The following is a 21,955-nucleotide window of genomic DNA, read 5'->3' on the forward strand; positions in this document are numbered from 1 at the left end:
AAAAAAAAAAAACAAAAAAACTGAGACCATTTGCAGTGGCTCCCTCAATTATCATTTTTCTCTGAACTTGATTATAATGGCAAGTTATAAATTACTTAAAATAAAATCACTTGGGGGGGGGGCTGGAGAGATGGCTCAACAGTTAAGAACACTGACTATTCTTCTAGAGGTCATGAGTTCAAATCCCAGCAACTACATGGTGGCTCACAACCATCTCTAATGAGATCTGATGCCCTCTCCTGGTGTGTCTGAAGACAGCTACACTGTACTTATATATAAATAAATCTTTTTTTTTTTTTTTAAATCAGTAATACTTATAGGGTGTAAGATATAACTAAATAACAGTCTGTACTAAACTGTATAAAAATATTTAAAGTTCAAAAGTTATTGGGAATTATGTACCTAATGGGAATGCAACATTGGTGATTTAGCTTGTCAAGATAATTAAACCCCCAAATTTGAGAAAGTTGGGTGGTGGTGGTGCACGCCTTTAATCTGAGCACTTGGGAGGCAGAGGCAGGCCGATTTCTGAGTTCAAGACCAGCTGTCTACAGAGTGAGTTCCAGGACAGCCAATGCTATACAGAGAAACGCTGTCTCGAAGGAAAAAAAAAAAAAAAGACATTTTCTTTGTACATAAAAGCTGAGTTTAAGTATGTCCCTAAAAATATAATTACCTCTTAACCCTCAGTGCATGTGACCGTAGGATGAGGGATGAGGCCACGAGGGGGACCTAATGCACTGTGAGCACTCTTAATGCCAGGAGAAAAAATGCAGGAAAGACACTGAAGAGGCAGGGGCTGGGCTATTGGAACTGAAAGCATTGAAGGCCTCCACCAAAGCCTGAAGAAGAAAGGAAGAATACTACACACAAGGTCTTCAGAACTGATAGCACAGCTTGTTTTAGGCCTAGTTTCCGACATAAATAAGCTGTAGGAAATGGAACTTGTTTCAAGATTGTGTTCAACCTATAAATATACAACAAAAGTAAACAGATTTTTAGAGACTTATGTGTATGAATGTATTGCCTTCATATTTGTAAACCTAGGTTCTGTAGAGTCACAGATCTGCATCTACACTGTAAAGATGTTTTTGTGTGCCCACTGTTATGAGCAGGCTAGGAATCTGAAGCTGAGTTCGTTTTGAGAGGGTCTCACTATGTAACCTTATCTGGCCTGAACTTGCCAGGTACATCAGACTGGCCTTCAACTTGAGATCTGCTTGCCTTGCTGTCATGGGCACTAGGCACACACACACATATACATACATATAGACAGACATGCATACATGCAGGCAGGCAGGCAAAGTAAAAACACATCATTTGACAGAGTCTCTAGTTGTTGAACTGGCTGTGCCATACAGATCTTTAACCCAGAGGCCTGTCTCCCAAGTGCACCATCATACGCACCTAAATTTAAAATAAAATTACCCCTGTACAAATGCTTTAATCCCTGCACTTAGGAGGCAGGCAGATCTTTTGAGTTCCAGGCCAGCTAGAGTTACATAGCATATGAGTGCACGTCTCAAACACTGGCTGGTTACTTTTTATTATACTGTAGACTTTACTGTGAGGACTTCTCAGTCTTAAATTTTATTATAATCTTTGAAGATATTAAATATTCAGTTTCCCCTTCCTGTATGTACATCACCAAGTCTAGGGGCCACAGCCACTCAGAACACTCAGAAGATTATGTTCCGATCTCTAGAAGAGGAATATTTGCATGTGTTTGGGAATTGTTTAGTCAAAAACATGAGATCTGAAACACAGCAAACCACAAACTAGCTACTTGGATTTTTTTTGTTGTTGTTGTTTAAAAAGCCCAACAGACAGGAAGAAAAATAAATCAAGTATTAGATAATTCCTAGTTTGTGTTATAAAAATCAGCACTGAGTATCTGGGATCTTTTTTTATTTTTATACACATGACAAGATTTTACACCAATAGTCAGTTAAATAGTACAAATTTACATTCAGGAGGAATGTTAAAAAAAAAATTCAACTAAAAAACCCACTTCTTCCTGTGACCCATAATCCCAACATCTTACAGTGCAGGGGAGGAGGAGGCTTGGGGAAGCATCCAAAACAAGTCTCTCAAAAGAAATGACTTCAAAACTTCACATTCCCTCTCCACACGGGATTCATAGCAAGAGTATAATTTACAATTCATCCTTCTCTGTAGATTCCTGTGAAAACAAAGATCAGGTGACATCACAAACTAGCAGTCAACCTTACCTTACAGAAAAGGCTCACATTCAAACAATTTCTACTATTTTGTTTGTAACTTGCTTATTGGCAAGATAATTCAAAATCCACCAACAAGATCAATGCCTAAATACAAGTAATCAAAACTTTGTAACTACCTAATGCTAGTGAGGTGTAGTAGTTTTTATACCTCTAATCCTAGCATTTGGGAGGCAAGCCAGGACTACCTAGAAAGGATATCCCACCCCCCACCTCCCAAAAAGTTCAACCAAGTGTTACCTCACAGAAGCACTGGGGGCGGGATAAGCAATCTGCTTTAAAAGATCTTGTAAATGGTTAGAAAATAATAAACACCCCACCCACAAAGATTCTGAGGCTGGTATCAAATGCCAACTCTGTGTCGATTTACTCCTTACTGACTAGATATCAGAAGTCTTGCTAGACTCATGCTGCCCCATCTGCCCATCCCTCTCAGACCTTTTCTGTTTCCTGTTCTTCTTCTTCTTCTGTCCCTGCATCCATCTCTTCTTCCTCATCCTGCTCTGAGTCTTCTGTGTCTTCTGAGGTGTCTTCAGGCTCTTCTTCTGGTTCTTCCTCCACCTAAAGGTGACAGCCACAACCTGTAAACGCCCTCCATCTACCTCTATTTTGTTCTAAGTGTCTAAGATCAAAATGGGCACTCCAGTAAATCTGATCCGCCTTAACAGGGAAACTAGCAAGAGAGGCAAAAGGAAGAAGCCAAGCTGAGTGGCGGTGGCACTCGAGTTTATCCCAGCACTCTGTAGGCAGAGGCAGGCAGATCCTTGAGTTCAAGGCCAGCCTGGTCTAAAAGTGAGTTCCAGGATAGCCAGGGCTACACAGAGACCCTGTGTCAGGGGTAGGGGTGGGAAAGAAAAAAGTCACAGGAGATTTCTTGTTAATTTCACAGGTGGTGCCACCCTAGGGGGGTCAGACATGCTAGAGTTAAGGGCACATACAAACCTGTGCTTCAGGGTCAATGTTTAAACTGAGGCGAAGCATTCTTTCTATTCTATCTCCATATGCCTTGGTGTCTGGTAGAAGATATCCTGACCGAAGTGTTGCCGTTTCAAACAAAACTACAGCAAGATCCATGACTGTCTTGTCATCTTCATCTTCCTGATAGAAGGTACACTTGGTTAGCATCGGTGGGAAGGCTTACAAAGGATTCCCTTTAAGACCACAAGAGAGCAGCCCCATCACTGCTCACCTTAATCCGCCGCAACATGTCTCTGATCAGTGGGTGTCTAGGATTGATTTCAAACGTTTTCTTTTGACTGGCATAGTAACTGTTTACGGACAAAATGAGCATTAGGTTAAGACACCAATTTTAGGGTCTACATGCCACTGTATTCTAGCTTTAATTACAGAAGGAAAAAAAAAAAAGCCTCCTTTGATGGGGACATAGCCATGGTTAGGTGAAAAAATGAAGACGGGACTACTTAAAGATGAGTCAAAGTAATCAAGTTCTGCTGGGTGAATGAACTGGTTTAATGTCTTGCTCACCCCTTAATAATTTAACTATACCAATGAGCCATATAGTTGTGTTTGCCATGTAAATATATAATCTCCAATGTGCCTTTACTAGTATGGGTCCCTAAAAATTCACATATTTTTAAATTAATTCCAATTAAATGTCCTGTATGTTCTATACACACTCATGCTCATTAGCATTTTCCAAGGCCAGATATACCACACATCCATCTAGGGCTTAGGGCACTCCTGAGAGTCATCCCAACAGTTTGATGCTCCCAAAGACCAGAACTACAGTGTCAATGCAGTAAGTGCTGAATGGTCAGTAACTTTCCTGACACTGACAGTTGGGTTTTAAATGGCATTACAATGTTAGATAGAAAATATACAGCAGTGTTCTTTACGTAGAACCTAAGTCTTAGAGAGCCAGGCACGGTTTGCAAAACGCCTTTAACCCCAGCTGTAGGGAAAGGCAGAGGTAAGAGGTAGGTGGGTCTCCGTGAGTTCTAGGCCAGCCTGGTCTACAGAATTCTAGGAAAGCCAGAACTCTGCAGAAACCCTGTCTCAAAACAACCCAAAACAAAACCAAGCCCCTAGTGAGTCGTGATGTAAATATGGACATTATTCGTAATTACTCTAAAGCAAATTAAGGAAACTCAGGATGATTCATGTAGCAGATCAAGAGAACAAGAGCTGACATCTTGGTAGGGACATACCCCCGTTTCTTACTTTGTAGAGATGTCCTTGCCCGTCTGGTATGCTTGGGCCTTCATGATCCTCTCCATGTTGCCAGACCATCCATACTGACTGGCCACAAGAGCACAGGGAGACTCTGTGAGGCGCTGCGACACCACAGCCTTTTCTATCTTAGAATGAGAAACATTAGACAGAAGTAAGGATCAGCAGTAAGCAATGCTAGTCACCATCATAGAGAACAGACAGAGGGACTCAGGAATCCTGGAGGGACACTCAGTGAATCTGGATTTTTTTTTTCAGCTACATTTATCTTTAAACCTGTAAAACTTAGTACAAAATCAATATATAGCAACAGGAAACTTCTTGGCAGGGATGGGTGCCAGGGCTAAAACCCAGGGTCTTCAGCACAGCAAATGAGTCTGTCACTGAGCTCCATCTCCAGGTCCCTGCTGTTACTCCCGAGTACCCGAGGTTACAAGTGAGGCACGTGCTCCTGTCTACATCGCTAGTGGTGATGAACAAACTGAGTTGGATTAGCATGCTGATAATTCCTATGTGCAGACACTGAAGTCTGCAAACCCCAAATACCTTGTCCTTGAGGGCCTTATCTTTCATCCAGTTGAGCAGAGGTTCAAACTCCTTCTCTGTTGCTTCCCGACTTTCTTTCGTTTTCTCACTCTCATCAAACTTCACTCCTTCTTTGGCAACATTCTGAAACCTCTTCCCATCAAACTCAGGAAGAGCCTGAATGCAGTATTCATCCACAGGCTCTGTGAGATAAATGACTTCATAGCCCTTCTTCAGAAGTCTCTCAACAAATGGAGAAGATTCCGCCTACAAGATTAAAGGAAGTATGTGTTTTCAAGTTCTGCCTTGGCACATTAGCTGTGTAAGACAAAGACTTAAGGTAGTGGCCTCTGGTGTCTGCCTAACTATCCCAGCTACACAATTAACTTACTTCCTCTCCCCCATTGGCTGTATGCCTCCAGCTAGCTCTCAGGGACACTAGCAGCTACACTTCATCTTACCTCCTTTCTGCTTGACCCAGCCATGAAGTAGATTTTGTCCTGTTTTTCCTTCATTCTTTCCACATACTGGTCTAAACTAGTAATGTCAGTTGAATGGTGAGAAGACTGGAACCTAAGAAGTTTAGCAAGCCGTGTTCGATTTGAGTGGTCTTCAATCACTCCAAGCTTGATATTCGTGCCGAACTCCTTCCAGAAAGTATCGTTGTACTTCTCATCAGCAATCTTCTTGATCATGTCCAGAGTTTTTCGGACAAGCTTCTTCCTAATCACCTAAAGAAAATGGAATGTGGTTAAGAAGGTTTATCCCAAACCTTTGCTTCTGAGACCAGGATAGCAGCAACTGAGACAGCACAACTGCCACAGCACTCATCAAGGGACAGGAAGCACCAGCGCACTCCCACATCAGACTGTGTTAGAATTAACGACAACTGTTTCTAATATATTCTAATGCTAGAACTCAGATATGTTGACAGAATGACTAATATTTTCAAATGCTTAAAAACAAAACCCCACCTAGTCTTCTAATCACTACAATACTGGCAAAAAAGGGGCTTACTGAAAGGCCTAGTATGTGGGTGACTGTGGACCAGACAGCTGGTAGGTGTGTTCCCTGCCTTCAGCTCTGTTCAAAACTGTATTCCTTACTATGTTGGGGGATTGTATCAGCTTTGAGACCCAATAATCTCAGAATAAAAGAAGTTCCTTTTTGAGATAGTCCTAAGTTAGGGTAGCCTCAAACTGCTAATAAACCCTCTCTTAACTATGACCTCATTCCTTCAAGCTATTAAGATTATAGGCATGCACCGATGTGTCCAGCAGAGTTTCTTTGAAGGAGACTAGCCCTGCTGCACTTGCTTCAACATCTAGTTGCTAGAAGTGCTTTCTTTCTGACTGCACTTGCGCAAACACACACACACACACAGTGGGATTCAAACCCAGGGTCGTAAGCACAGCAAATAAATGTGACACCGAGTTACATCTCTAGTTTCCTACTCTGTTACTCCCGGGTAACACCACTCTCTAAAATTGCTAGTAGTTACAAAGAAAGCAGGTGTAAAGTAGCTTACTGATAATTCTGACTCCAACCAATGGGCAGAAAGCCTGACTAGAAATTCTCACCTTGAGCAATTTATGTTGCTGAAGAGTCTCACGGGAAACATTGAGGGGGAGATCATCGGAATCCACCTGCAGACAGAAAAATGCTCACTGAGCAATAAAAACAAGTCTGTACCAAAAAACACAAGACTGTTGCTCCACTCCCAACCACTCTAACACCCACGCATACAATCTTCAGATACTTACAACACCTTTGACAAAATTAAGGTACTTGGGCATCATATCATGGAAGTCATCTGTGATGAATACGCGGCGTACATACAGCTGAAGGGGGAACGAAGAGAGTCACTGTCTGTACATCATACTTGAAAATTTTGACCTTAGTTCACAATACTTAAAAAAAGCCCATCTACCTTAATATAATCACTCTTCTTAGATCCATATTCATCAAACAGACCTCGGGGTGCAGATGTGGGTACAAACAAAATCGACTTGAAGGTGACCTCCCCTTCTGCAGTGAAGTGGATATAAGCCATGGGGTCATCACTTTCCTGTGGAAAGTACCTTGCTTGGTTATTCAGGTCACAGGAAAAGCAGCTCAAAGGCACTTTATCACATCAAAACACTGAACAAAACAGTCCATTACAAAATCAAAAGAAAAGAAAAGAAAAGAAAAGAAAAGAAAAGAAAAGAAAAGAAAAGAAAAGAAAAGAAAAGAAATTGGAGGTAGTACTGAGAAGAAAAACCTAATCCTAACTGCAAAGGTTGTTTTCCACAAGGACTACCAGTAACATCACTGTCTGCAGACAGTGACACCAAAACCATACCAAGTTCTTCAATACATCTTTTATCTGTACAAAATCCTGCTTAGAAAAACAGCACTAGAAGCAAGCTTAGCTCTAGTTTTATATATTCTTAGGAGTCAAAATAAGGGATCACTAAAAGGAAAAAAAAAATTCCATAGAAACAGCCAGTAATATCTTAAAAATGTAACTTACAATGTCTGATGTCATATGTCAACTTTCAAGATCATAATAAAGCTAGTCAGTAACATATGTCCTGTTTTATGTTGAAAATCAAATGCCTATGTACGTATGTATATATGACAATAATCTCAAAGGTTCATTTTAAGTTTGAATGTGTGACTTTGCTTATTACTAAGAAATGAATTTCAATCTGATATCACTCTGCCTTCCATATTCTTGGAATAGACACATGGTTGTGAGAAATTTTTCTGAATCTTTTGACTGAGAAAAATGGGGATGGACAATCATATTTATAGCCACATACCATATTTAAATGAACTAATTGGCTGACAACTGTGTACAACTCATTAATAACCTAAAACTAGAGAACTCTTAACACACAACATATTCTTTTATTTACCTTTGAAAATGATTTGTAGAAAGCTTTGTATTCGTCTTCTTCTACTTCTTTGGATGGTCTCTGCCATATTGGTTTGATATCATTCATAAGTTCCCAATCCCACACAGTTTTTTCAACCTAAAGTTAAGATAATTGGTAAGTTTCTTTTAGTTTTTAATAGTTAACCTAATATGGGTCCTACTACCAAGCATGTTTAAAAGCAGGGGTGTGTGGTTTTTGAGGTAAGTTCTGGCTATATAGCCCACTCGTCTCAAACCTAGAAGCTCTTGCCCTCAGCCTCTCAGGTGCTGGGATTACAGGATAAAGGCAAAGCCTTCCACTTAGCAGTCATGGCCAGTATTTAACAAAAAAGTAAAGTAGCCAACGACACAGACTTACTAATTTTCAACCATACTTCTCTCTCTCTGCTACCCAAATCAGTTAATGATAATAATTCTGATAATTGATCCCAACATGGTAAAGAGGATACAGAAAGCTTCTAAGATTTTAAGTTGAAATACAAAAAAGGCAGACTTAAGCAATACAAAAAGGCATAAGCTTTTTACAGAGAATTTGCCACTTAGAGTATTCCAAGTTAGCAGAGCATACAAAAGGCCTTGTTTTTAATAGGGCTATTTGGAAAACTAGAAAACATACTTAAAAAATGAAGGCTCATTCCATGGGTGGTAGTGAATGCCTTTAAATATTAACCGAGCACCAGGGAGGCAGGAGGACACCAGAGCTCCATTATGAGACCCCGTTTCAAAAGTCCAAGGAACCATCCAAATCATAAGCCAACACAGCCCCAGCTGGCCCAGCCCAGAATGATGCTTCTAGTGCTGGAGAGACGGTGAAAAGCAGACTGGAGGTTAGATTCCCACCACACAAATGGTTCACACGCTCCTCTAACTCCAGTTCCAGAGAACCCAGCATCATCTTCTGGCCTCCATGAGTAAAGCATGCAGTGGAGCAGATACCGATGCTAGCAAAACACCCACACATATAAAGTAAAAACAATTTTCTTTAAAGAAACTTGTGGGTACTTGTGGGTGGAGCTTCATTCTCACAGACCCTAACAGTGTTACTGTAGAGAAGCCAGGCTTACTTTCTTAGTTTTTGGTTTCTTTTCTTCTTCCTCCTCCTCTACTGCAGCTTCATCATCAGATTCTTCTTTCTCTTCTTTTGCTGCTTCATCTTCTTCCAAGGGCTCCTCAACAGTCTCAGTCTGTGGAAGGAAAAAGTACAGTTACTGTTAGGCTTGCTTGTTTAATCTCAACTGTCCACAGAAGACATTATAGTAAAATAAAAGCTCTCCAGTAAAGACCACACCCAATCTCATCCCCTTCTGCTCAACACCATAGTGCCTAACAAAGTGATGCACACTTACCTTGCTACTCCACACGTAGATGGGGAAGTTGATGAACTGAGAGTACTTCCTGACGAGATTTTTAATTGTATCCAATTCAAGGTAATCAGATGCTTCTTCTTTTAAAACAAGACTGAAAGGAAAACAAGCCGTTTACAACAGAGCTCAGACTAGGCTGTGTCTGTTAAATGCCTTGGTAACATCAGGCAGCAGCTCTGTTAACATCTGACATTCACAGAAGAACTCCCCTCTATAAGAAGGCTGTGAGCTAAATCTACAACATGTAGGGCAGGAAAAGGAGGCTCTTTCCTGTGCTCCCTTAAGTAGACAACAGTGTTTTGAGTTGAAAAAAATCTGATTACGTTAGGTATTTTCCTATCAAGGTAAGCAAGCAGCAAAATTCTAAATTCTAAAGAAAAATTATCTTCACTTTCATAGTTTTATACTGTCATTCTAGAAATCAAATCATTAAGTATTTCTAAATAAAAACATGCTATTAAAGAAAAGCCAAAATTATCTTTAATTATGAAAGCCATAAATCACATGACTATGAAACAGTTCAGGAAAGATGGCTCATTTAGTAAAGTGCTTGCTGTGCAGCAAGCAGAAAGGCCTGAGTCTGACCCCGACACCCATGTAAGAAGCTGGGCATGGAGGTGCTTGTCATCCTACGGCAGGATCCCTGTGGCTCTCTGGACAGCCAAACTAACTTCAACAAGCCCCAGTGCAACCCTGTCTCAAAAACAGAAAAAGGTGGAAAGTTAAAAACTCACACCGAAGGACCGCGAATATGGCGAGAAAAACAGAAAAAGGTGGAAAGTTAAAAACTCACACCGAAGGACCGCGAATATGGCGAGAAAAACAGAAAAAGGTGGAAAGTTAAAAACTCACACCGAAGGACCGCGAATATGGCGAGAAAAACAGAAAAAGGTGGAAAAGTTCCACCCACAAACAGGCCTGTACACAGACAGACAGACAGTCAGTTATCAGGTCCCATAGCTGCAATGCCATACCCTGAGTACTCAACAGATACACATGACTGGTGGCTGTTTAGCAATGCCTATTTTTCTTACCCTCACCAGCCATCAAAAACAAGCCATGGTAGGGTCTGCAAGCACAGCAGAGTCATCAAAAAAGTAAAAGCCTCACCAGGTGAAGTGCAGGCCTTTAGTCCTAGCACTTTGGCAAAGGCATAGAATCTCTGAGTTGAAGGTGAGCCAGAGAAACCCTTACAATTTAAACATTCTTGCTACAAATAGGATATGGTATAGGCTTTCAAGTTGAACAGGTCTCTGGTTGATCTTGGTGATATGGAAAGCAATGGAAAACTGGAAGCTGCTACTTAAGACAACCTAGATAGAAATGCAGTCAATCTGAAGGCCGATAAGATGGCACAGCAAAGATGTTTGCCGCCAAGCCTGAAGAGCAGAGTTATATTCTTAGGAGCCATGTAGCAGGAGAGAACAGACTTAACAGGCAGCTGCAAGTTGTCTTTTGATCACCACACCCCAACCCATAATAAACAGAACAAAAAAGGCAATCTAGAGTCATGAGCATAGAACCTATTCTTAAGCTTAGTCAGGTTTTTGGTTTTGTTTTTTAAATTTGGACATACTCTCATTTATTATCCATGGCTGTTTTCAAGTAGAATAAGGACATTTAACAGGCCACATGTCCCACAAGCTGATTTATTAGCTGGTCTAGTAAGCACATTTTCTGACTTGTGATCTAGGCTAAGAATATGTGATAAACAGAGATGGACATGATGCCACAGCAGGAACAGTGTGAAGAACAGATACTGAGAGTCAGAACTTTTCAGATGAGATTATCACCATCGAGGAAATAGGTAAAGAAAAATTGTAAAGACAGGCACCCCACATAGGACAGGCACTGAGAAAGCTTGAGAGCAGCAGGACAGCCAAGTTTGGGGAATCATGAAGACAATAAAAAACATGCTACTAGGAGCAGTAGTAATCAAATCTCTCTAAATCACCTGGACTTTGGCAACAGGCTGTCTGGTGACTTACACAATAGAAAGACAGCAGATGACCCAAGACACCAACAGAAGGGAAGCAAGGCAAAAGGTAGACTAGCCTTTCATACTGTGGGTTCTGCACCAGTAGAGGGTACCAAGCACGGGATGAAAATTCATAGCACTGCTGACCTGGCCTACTGTCAGGCCTGTAGGCTATTTATGGTTGTCTCTATGCTCATCATGTAGATAACTTGTCACGCTGCTCCTTAAATATAGTATAACCATTTATACTGCATTAAAATTATAAGTATCTAAGATATGATGTAGAACATGGGGGGAGCACAGGTTTTATGAAAATACAGTGCATGTTATATAAGCAATTCTTTACCTGTGGACTGGACACATAGAGTGACTCTGTACTTAAAAGATGCTTCACTGCAGGGAGGGGAGGGAGCATGGGACCCAGGCAATAGAAAAGGGCCTTCACATTATTTATTACCTGTCTTTCTCCTCTCCCCAAACACTTGCACACTGAACCTTTTCATGTTGAAAATGTGATGTGTGTGGGCAAATCTGACTTTAAAAGCCAAGGAAAAACTTATTCGTCTCTGAAGTGATAAAATCAATCAACAGAAGCTAAATGATGGGGTGGGGTTAAGGGGGGGTGTCGAAGCAGGAACGGTAAGTCTTTTGATAACTTCCCCTGAAAATGCAGGCATCTCTTAGCAGTCTTTCCTGCACGTCACTCTGAAGAGACTTTTCAAACTCTAAAGAGCTTGAGCCCCATGTGAGAGCAGGGCCTATACCGATCCTCTTCTCCACTGTAACCCCAACCCATACAGAGAATTCAAATGAGCATGGGTGACTCGTGATGCAGGGCTTGCAAGAAGGAAATCTTACCCAGAAGCAGGCCTGTTGTATAGTTTCATTTACTTTACTAACCAAGCACCTAAGCTATGAAACTGTCCTGACACATCTGCCAGTCAAATGTGAGGCTCTGAGGAGATCAGAGCTATTACCCAGATCACCTGCTGGGCTTTCCACCTGCTTGTTCTTTTCCACCTACCCCTACCCCAACCTGTTACTACTCATTACAAATTCTGACTATTTCTGTTGTCTCCCTCCAGCCACTCCTGCATCACCTTCAGAGCTAATAACAGAAAAGCAGAACTCCTATCAGCAACTGCTGCCAACTGTGCGGAGTCCCTTAAACCTGTGACCATGCCAGGCCTTCCTGCCTATTCCACACTTCTCTGCATACCTTAGCCTCCTTCTCAGACCTGAAAAACCCACAGTGCTACCTCTTTTGTGGTCTCCCATCAACTTCTCCCTTGATCCTCACAGTATTAATTTTTGTTATAATCAGTAATACTCACGTAATTGTTGTTCCGCGACCTAGTGTGTCTCCTCTTGGGTCAGCAATTACAGAGAATTCATTGGAGTCTGATTCCCAGATGTGCTGGGTATCATTGTTGTGTTTCGATGTGACAATGACCTTATCTGCTACAAGGAAGGCAGAATAAAAACCGACACCAAACTGGCCAATCAGTTCAGAGGTTGACTGACCATCTTCTTGAGCTTCTGTCATTTTGTTTAAAAACTCGCTTGTTCCAGATTTGGCTATGGTGCCGAGGTTTTTAACCAACTCCTCTCTAGTCATTCCTACACCCGTGTCTGTGACATGCAGCAGGTTTTTCTCTTTGTCACACTAAAAGCAAGACAAGAATCAGACAGTTAGGTCTTCTTCACATTCACATGATGCCAAAAGCCAGGTTCCATATGAAGAAACATAGAAACCAGCTTGGGCCACATCAACTTTAGATAGTGATGCACTACCGTACAGTCTCTTATGGCATTTTTCAAAACTACACCTTAAAAGCATGTTTTTTTGTATTTTTATATAAATCCAGCATACTTAAGTAAACAAAAAAACAAAGACAAAAAAACAAAGACAAAAAACAAAACCTGGTATAAATGTCAAAAAACAGACGCTAACCCAAATAAAATAACATACTTTTGAAGATAATTTCACAGAAATTAAAAGGGATTTTGGGATCTGTGATTATTAATGTTCTTCACTAAATAGTCTTGGCTGTCTTCAAGAGCCTGGTAGAACTATGCATCCATTCACAGGCCACGTGATTATTTCTGCCCAGTGAAGGTGCAAGTGGGAGTTGAGTGTGACTTTCAGGCTGAGCCTTTAATTGGTGTGCGACCCTTTGCACCATGGCAACCAGAGACACTCCAGATGGCTGCTCAGTCAGCCTGTGGAATGATTTAAGCTGAGGTCTTGGCTACCTTTTCCTAAAGGGCTAGGTAGTATCTATTTTTGGCTTTAGGAGCCATAAGGCCCTATCAGTAATTACTGCCACTGTAGACAAAAGAATTTGTACTATAAAACTAGGTACAGCTGTCCTCTAATAACAGGCACAGTCAGTTTGAGTCAAGGCAGTCTGCAGACTTGCATGCAAACCCACTGTGACTAGGAAGTTAGTTACTTTCCACTCCAGAATGACCTCCTGACCGAGGCCTGGGCTCCCAGGGTTAGTTTTAAGAGGAAAGTTATTTTACACTTACCTTAATCTTGACCGTTAACTCCTCATTTCCAGCGAGTGCATTTTCATCAGTTAGTGAGATGAGCCTTATCTTGTCTAAAGCATCAGAAGCATTTGAAATCAGTTCTCTCAGGAAAATCTAAAAAGAAGCCAGACTTAATAAACTGCGATTAACCCCTAGACATGGTAAGATGCTGGTTCTTATGATCAACTCCTCTCATTTCTCCTCAGAATCGTGAAAAGACACTCTTCAAGGAACCAAGCCTTTTACAGTGCAAGGGATGGCTTTACTCTCTTCATAAAAAAGGAGGTGTGGCTCTATAAAGCTCTGTGACAACTACAAGGGACATCTGAAGTGGTGGGAACAGGAATATCTCCCCCACCCTCCCTCAGTGGTACAGTTGTGTGACTTCACCCCATCAGTAGGTCATAACCTTATTCTGAGCTGACAGGAAAGACCAAGACAATGTCCACTCCCTTCCTACCCCAATAAGGACCAGTAGGAATTCTCATTCTGAATTTAATTCCTAATTTCCAATGGAAGGATCCAAGCTGCTGTCCCAACCATGTAACACTTACCTCTTTATTTTTATACAAAGAATTGATGATAAGTTTCATCATCCTGTTCACTTCAGCTTGGAAGGCGAACTTTTCAGATTTTTCTCTAAGTTCTCTTATCTGTGATGCGTTTAACCCATCCAGCTGAATAGCTTCTTCCTCTCTAAGGAAATCAAATTAGATAAGCAAATACTCAGCTTCATTTTTCTCAGTCTCTAGTCAGGACACAGAGTGGCCTCTGCCGTCCTTCTTGTTAAAAGACCACTCACATACCAGCTCACACTCATCACAGAATGGGCTGTGCTTAATGCTCGGCTGGAAATAGTTCCTAAAATTCCCAGAAAAACACATCTGGCTCCCTCTACTGAAAAGCAAGTCATGACTTGTCTACGCTTGCACAGTGAACACTTTAGTACCGTCACTAATTCCTAGAAGGCCAAAATTAAAAGTATACCTCACCAAATTGAAAAGCCCTTTTCTTAAAAGTTAAAGGCATAAAAGTTCTATTTTTCATAGTACTAACTTCACACAGACAAAACCAATCAAGTCTCCTGTCAGTTGGAAGCACGAGCTGAGTGGGCTACATCACCACTGGTTTTCTGGATTTAGATGCTGAGGCTTATCCCTAGCACTTTCCTTCCTGAATCAGCAGTCACTCCCAGGAGCAGACTAAGAGCTAGGAGCTTTTGCCTGCAGATAAATGGGCACTCCTAAGAACTTCTCTGGTTATTTTGTATCATTAGCAACATTTTAGGCACTGGACCTTGTAATCTGAATGGAGTAACACCAACAGCCACTCTGTCCCACTAACTTGCAGAGCTTATCAACAGAGCTTCAAAATGCACCGACCTCTGCACAACTTCATCATCTGTCCTTGAGCCTTCTCGGCTTTTACCCAGGTCCTCTTCCACTGTGCCATCCACGTCGACTTCATCATCAGCTCTGACGAACCCTGGGGAGAAAGGTTACAACTCTCCACACTACTGCTTCCTGTCCTTCGCATAAAAAGCCAGATCAACGAGGGCAAGAGTTAACACAATTCAGTAAGTAAATACAAGCTGTTGAGATGGAAAAATGATGTACTGACGTCAATAATCAATGTCAAGGCAAGTTTGCACGCTAAAGTTTAAATGTGAATGCTCAAGACCCCCGGATGACTCTGGAAGGCCAGGCAGCCATCACGTGTGTCTATCCTAGGCAGTGAGTGAGAGAGGCCTCCGTCTACACCCACACGTGTTGCGCACAGCTGAGAGGAGGTCTCTACACTGGCCAAGCCAAAACTTGGGCCTCACTTAGTTATCACAGGTCAGAATGCAAACAGGGTTTGTGCAACTTCTGTTGAGGGGAACTGAAATCCGGCCCAAAGGGGAAGACATGTCAAGGACAGCTCTTGAAGCACATCGGAATCAGATATTGGGCCACCGCCACGACGCTGGCCCGAGGGCCCACGCTCGCGAGTCGGGCGTTAGAAAACAGAAACGCGCTCCGGAAGTAGAGGGCAGGGGCTGGGGGTCCTCAGGCTCTGGTGGCCAAAGGTCGGACCTGATCACAGAAGTCCTTAGGGAGGGGTTCCAGGAAGGCTTCCCCGGGGAGTAGGGAGTAGAGTCCGAGAGGCCGCGCCCCATCAGCGAGACTTCGGGGAGCGCTCTAGCACCATCCGCAGGGTATTTAAATGCTCGGTCTCCAAGTCGCCTCTTCCCAGAGGCCTCAGGGAAAGCATCATCACCCAAGTCTCCTTCGAGGGAACGAGATGGTCCCTGGACCCCCTGTAGGCCCCCCCGGCGTCCCCAACCCAGGTTCAACGCCCCAAGAACGTTCGAGAAGCGGCCACGCAGGAAGGGGAGGGCGCCCGCTCACTTACCGAAGGTCAGCAGGACGCAGCAGAGGCCCAACACCCACAGGACCCTCATGGTGCGTGGCCGGCGAGTCGCAAGTCCTTTTCGGTCTCAGGAGCCGCCTCCACCCCCCCAACCCAGAGTCTAAGCTCCTCACACCTCCAGCAGCGCGGTCCGCCCACTAAGCCGCGCGCAGGTCCGGCCGCTTTTCACCCCACGGCTTGCGGGCGGGGGACGGGAAACACGAACTTACCAATCGTGCCTCACCACGCACTCTCTGCACCCAATGGGGACGCATGGGGGGGACCGCAGCCCGCCAATCGGAACTGTCCAGGTGCGGTGCCCGACGCCCGAAGCGTGGCTCCTTGCGATTGGGCTTGTCCAGCGGCTTTCCTCCAATCAGATGGCTCCGCGGGCCCTCACACGCCGGGCCACCCTTTGGCCTGGGAAGCCTTGGTCCCTGAGGAAAACCGTCCAATGAACGTAGGCGCATAGCACGTCTGTCCATTCCTAGAGGTCCCGGGGAACCACTTCCGGCTTCTAGCGAACGTTTAGTCCGTGACTAGGGGAAACGGTAGCCAAGACAATGCGTCCTTTACCCTTTTCTCGTCTACGACGCGGGTCACGTTACGAGCCCTTTCAGCGCTACGTTCGCCGTCACCTTTCTTTTGGGCGTTTCTTTTCGCAAAAGAGAAATTTGTGAGGGGTTGAATATTCGGAATGCGTTTGGATGGTGGTGAGAAACTACAGTTTCCGGCATGCAACGCACTAGTCTCATGAATGCTGGGAATTGTAGTCTCTGACATCTAAGCCAGTTGCGTAGCTTGGCCCTTGCTTACTCCAGTCTTGTGTCCGCGGGAAATGTCTCCTGAGTGATTATAGGATTTCCACCTCATTCGGATTGCAGAATAGATCTGTGCTTGTTCTAGGACTCTAATGCACACAGTTTTCAGAGGCGGACCTGAAAAGCAGCCCCGCGTGGCCCTAGTCTCACCGCGTCAGAGGGCCAGCCCTGAATTCTGGGCTGGTGGTAGCACACCGGTTTCCACGTCCGCTTTCTTGCGCGTCACTCAGGGTTCCTAGAGCCTTCAGTTACACTTGGCGTTGCGCTGCTCGCATTTCCTGTCCTCTCTGGTTTGGTTTGCAGTAGAGGGTGGCAGGGGTTCTCCAACCCCGAAGGAAACAAGGACCCAAGTTCCTTTGACATCCCCATAAATATCAAAGGATGACCGGGCAATCTAGAGCCTCTTTTGTGAATCAGCTGGAGAGCGCGGTGGGGAAGTCCGGGCTAGCATAGAACAGGAAAGAACTTAGGCAGATACTTGAAAGCAAAAGCAGCAGTGCTTGCAAAACAGCCTGGATTGTGGCTTTGTAACTTCATAGAAACACCTTTCCGCCTTCCGAAAGATAGCAAAAGAGGCTCTTTCTGGTGAGGGACGTCCCTAAGGCCAGCTTGTACATTCCGAAATGTTTTCTAAGCTCTTTAGCCTCATTTTAACCAATTTTCCACCAGCACGCTTGCCTGCCTCTAACACACCCGTTCCATCCCCGCTTTCTCCAAGAAAATTCGAGTTGATTTTTTAGGCAATCCAGGTTCCCAAAGGCAAGCTTTTCAGTGACAATGTCATAGTCTCTTTGACAACTTCAAGAATTTAGACTTGTAGAACTTGAATCTGTGGTTTGGGGTTTACATAATGTGGTGATGGCTTATTTACATCTGTCTGATTTACCTACATTTGCCAAAGCACACAGAAATGTAAGACGAAGGCCTTATGCCTCTGTGCTTGTGTTTGTTTAGAGCATACCAGGATCTTATTTATTTATGCTTTTGGAAAAAGATGGCCATTTCTGCATATGACAGTCCATCATTCTCTTTCTGTCTTTTTTTTTTTTTTTAATCGAGCAAGTAAGCAAGTATTGTGAAACTGTGACTGCATCTTAACTGGCCAGTGTGAGGTAGATCGGGCTGCACCTGGGAGGAACTGAGAATGAGATTTTCCTCCAAAATAAAGCTGGTGGGTTTTTGGTTTTGTTCTTTTTATTTTTTATTTTTTTGTGGGTAGAAGTTTCTGCAGATGATGGTCCCCAGATAGAAAGAAGAGAGAGAGAGAGAGAGAGAGAGAGAATCTACTTCCAGACTGGCAGAAGATGGTCAGTCCTTATCTGACTTGCTGGCCAAGCTCCCTGGAAAATACATGGCTCTCAGCTGAGGAGAGATGGCTTAGTGGATAAGATGATTGCCCCACTTGAACTATGACCGGAATTAGGGTTTTCAGCACTCACATAACATCAGATGCTGGTCTAACCCATGCTGGGGGTAGGGTGGTTTTGCTAGAGACAGATATGGCTCCCTGGCCAGACAGCATAGCCAAGATGACAAACTCCAGGTTCACTAAGAGGATAGAGGAACAGACACACAGACACACACACACACACACACGTTTCTTGAATTCCTAGTATTTTCCCATGTTCCCTTCTTCAGACTTTGACCAGTCACTGATCTCTAGGGTCAGTCTGCTCTGTCTTTCCCTCAGCACTGATCCTCCACAGGGTTATTAAGCTCCCCACCTTTGAATCTGATTCTCTTGCTTCCTAGTGAGCTACCCTGTGGGTGCTGGGAACTGACCCCTGATTATCTGCAAGAGCAAATGTTCTTATCCACTGAGCCATCTCTCCAAGGATGCTTTTTAAAAAAAAAATAATAAAATTGTTTTAATTTTTATTGGTTTAGACATGGTCTTTGTATGTATCCCTGGGTGTCTTGGACCTTACTTTGTAGGCCAGGCCGACCTCCTCTTGCCTCTGCCTCCCAAGTGCTGAGACTAAAGGGGTGGACTGCCACTCCCAGCTAGTTTCTCTCTCTCTCTCTCTCTCTCTCTCTCTCTCTCTCTTCTCTCTCTTTAACACTGTATGTTTATGACCACTACTGGCAATGGCTACTTTACTTGTGGTTTTTGTCATACTTCTTGAGTAAAGGAGTATGACAAAAGGCATATGCTTCTTAGGCAAAGGAGATGCATTTAGGGGTAGGAATAGCTCTCTTCATAGCCAGATTTAATCCAGCCATGGGGAGACCAAGAAAGGAAAGCCCTAGGCATTTGGGATCATTAAAGAATTGAGGCATGGGAGTGGATACCAAGGTGGAACACAGTTGATTGATTTGTGCCCTCCCTCCACCCACTATCTCTCACCTATTAATACAACAAGTGCAGGATCTACTATGTGATTTGTATTATGTATGCTAGGGGCTGGAATTTCACTGATGAACAATAAAGATATGGCCCTTTTCCCCACAGACCATGAGCAAGTAATAGTGGAGGCATGCTGTAAGTAAATTTATTTATCTATTTATTTATTTTGGAGACAAGATCTTGCTAGCTAGCCTGGGCTGGCCTGGGCTGTAGCCCAGGTTAGCCTCCAACTCTGGGTGCTCCTGAGTGTTAGGACTACAGGGATGTGCTTGTACACCTGGATATAAGTGCAAGGTCAGGATGTAACCTGAGTAACAACAGTAGAATGTCACAGAAGAGAACTGTGGAACCCAGATGGGGACATTCTTGACCTTGATAAGGGTGAGTGCTTAAAGCTCTTCAAGCTGCACACTTAAAGGGGGTGGGCCTTCTGACATTTAACACTTATATCCCTTTTTGGGTTGGTTTTTCGTTTTACAATGTTTTTCTTAGACAGTTTCATGTGTGTGTGTGTGTGATGCATTTTGAGCTGCATAGCTCCATTACTACTGAACCCAACAGATTGCCTTCTGTCATGTCTTTAAAAAGTATTCTGATGTGCATATGAAACCTCAAACTCAAGTAACCCAATAGCAGCTGCTACTCTGAAACAAAATATTAAAAAACATTTCAGAAAGAATTGAGAGGCAGCCAGCTATATCTACTATTGTTAGTGTTGTTCCTCGATCATTAGGATGGCCCAGCAATAGGACAAAGAAACAATGGGGACACATTTTAGCAAAATTGCTGGACTTAGTGATGCATGCCTTTAATCCCAGCAGTTGGGAAGCAGAGGCAGGCTGATCTATGAGTTGGCCGACAGCCTGGTCTACAGAGTAAGTTCCAGAACAGCCAGGTTATACAGAGAAATCCTGTCTCGAAAACAAACAAACAAAAAAAAAAAAAACAAAAACAAAAGACCAAGAGAGAGAGAATTTGATTGAAGTTCCTTATTTTGTAATTTTTTGCAATTATTATTTATGTATCCCAGATACCCGGTACCTTAGTTTATTTAATGTCTCAAACGAGTATGAGAATCTGGTAAGTTATCAATTTTAAGATGAACCTATAAAAATTAAGTCTTGCTCTCATCTTGTAAAAACATAAAAATTGAAACAAGAACATCATTTGTATTAATAATATGTGGGAATTAACAAAGACATGATTCCAGTGGGAAGAAAACTACATACTGTATTAAAGAAATGAACTTGGATCAGTCTGCACCCTGGAATTATGTGTTGCTGTGTGCTGAGTTGCAGTTTTAGGGAGCTCTCATTTATAGTGTCACATGGTGTCTGCTGATCTGAAATGAAGGCACACTTTCAGTGTGTTTTAGGTTCGCTAGCCATCACCTTCCTGCTTCTAATTCTTGAGCACCGAGACCAAAGGCATGTGCCACCCACTCACAGAACCTGCTCTCTTTTGTTTATTTTATTTATTTACTAATGTATTGTTTTTGAGACAGGGTTTCTCTGTGAAGTCTTGGCTATCCTGGAACTCACATCACAGACCAGGCTGGCCTTGAACCCACAGAGATCTGCCTGCCTCTGCCTCCCAAGTGCTGGGACTAAAGGTATGTGTCCCCATGCCTGGCATACCACTTGCTTTCTTTTAGTTTTTCTGTAGTAATGAAAAGGCATCTGTACACGTGTAGTTTTTACCTTTCTGCTTTGTTAGTTGAAAGTGATTCCCAGAATCGCTGAATCACAGATTTTTGGTACTTGAACATATTTCTTTTTGTTAATTTATTTTTATGGATAGGTGTGTGAGCTTGCATAAGTTTATGTGTGCCATGTGTGTGCCTATTGCTTCAGAAGCTGGAAAGGGGAATGGGATCCCCAGGAACTAGAGTTATAGCAAGGTTATGAGTGTCCATGTAGGTGCTTTTAACGAAACTTGGGTCCTCTGCAAGAGCATGACCTTCAGCAAGTATTTCCCTAGGATTTATTCTGAATCCATCTGCATATCAAGATTCAAGAGATACAATAGTAAGAAATAATATCTGAAGACTGGGCAGGACCTGGGGTGTACAGCACTTAGGGGACTGGAGACTTCACATTCCAGACCAGCCAGGATAACAGAGAGAGACTCTATTTCAAGAGGCTAAAGAAGAGAAGGAAGAGGAGGATGAAGAAAGGGAGGAGGAGGGAGAGAAGGGCTGGGAAGGTAGCTCAGCTAGTAAAGTGCTTGTCATACAAGCACAAGGACCTGAGTTCACTCTCTAGAACCCACTTGCAAAAGCTAGGCATGGTGCCTCGTGCTTATAATTCCACCACTGGGAGGTGGAGACAGGTTGGGCTCACTGGCCAACCCACCCAGCCTCCTGGGAAAATTCCAAACCAATAATAGACCTTATCTCAAAAATAAGGTAAATGACACCCAAGAAACATATTGAAGACAAACCTCTGGCTTTGGCATACACAGAACATGCAGACATGTGCGCGCATGCACACACATACACACACACACACACACACACACACACACGCCCCATACTCCACACACACATACTCCTTGACACAAAGAAATTATCTCTGTTCATATAGAAATGAGAGATGGCAGAGGGGTTTGTTTTGTTTTTGTTTTGCTTTGTTTTTGC

The 21,955-nt window shown here is 43.1% G+C and overlaps 2 protein-coding genes across 5 annotated transcripts in view; one reads left to right on the forward strand and one right to left on the reverse strand.

The window, feature by feature from the left end:
- Positions 1-1,891: 1,891 nt before the first annotated feature.
- On the reverse strand, positions 1,892-16,350 carry Hsp90b1 (heat shock protein 90 beta family member 1). The gene is made up of 18 exons (XM_021173547.2): positions 16,153-16,350; positions 15,141-15,243; positions 14,313-14,454; positions 13,756-13,872; positions 12,555-12,886; positions 9,225-9,336; positions 8,943-9,062; positions 7,859-7,975; positions 6,886-7,023; positions 6,719-6,796; positions 6,536-6,601; positions 5,417-5,686; positions 4,977-5,222; positions 4,422-4,558; positions 3,430-3,508; positions 3,183-3,338; positions 2,679-2,801; positions 1,892-2,182 (listed from the first exon to the last, which is right to left on the reverse strand). Exons 1-18 carry the CDS (start codon positions 16,199-16,201, stop codon positions 2,156-2,158), a joined length of 2,412 nt encoding a protein of 803 aa, XP_021029206.1. The 5' UTR covers positions 16,202-16,350; the 3' UTR covers positions 1,892-2,155.
- Positions 16,351-16,655: 305 nt separating this feature from the next.
- Positions 16,656-21,955, forward strand: part of LOC110303963 (tetratricopeptide repeat protein 41) — a 76,371-nt gene continuing 71,071 nt past the window's right edge. The window contains exon 1 of one of the 4 annotated variants that reach the window (XM_021175204.1): positions 16,656-16,862. The gene's annotated coding sequence lies outside the window, so the exon portion shown is untranslated. Of the gene's footprint in view, positions 18,142-19,371; positions 19,453-21,955 lie in introns of those variants that run through there. The other 3 variants (XM_029482185.1, XM_029482187.1, XM_029482186.1) reach the window with 3 other exon arrangements.

Source organism: Mus caroli, chromosome 10 (assembly GCF_900094665.2).
Source record: "Mus caroli chromosome 10, CAROLI_EIJ_v1.1, whole genome shotgun sequence".
NCBI classification, from domain to species: Eukaryota; Metazoa; Chordata; class Mammalia; order Rodentia; family Muridae; genus Mus; species Mus caroli.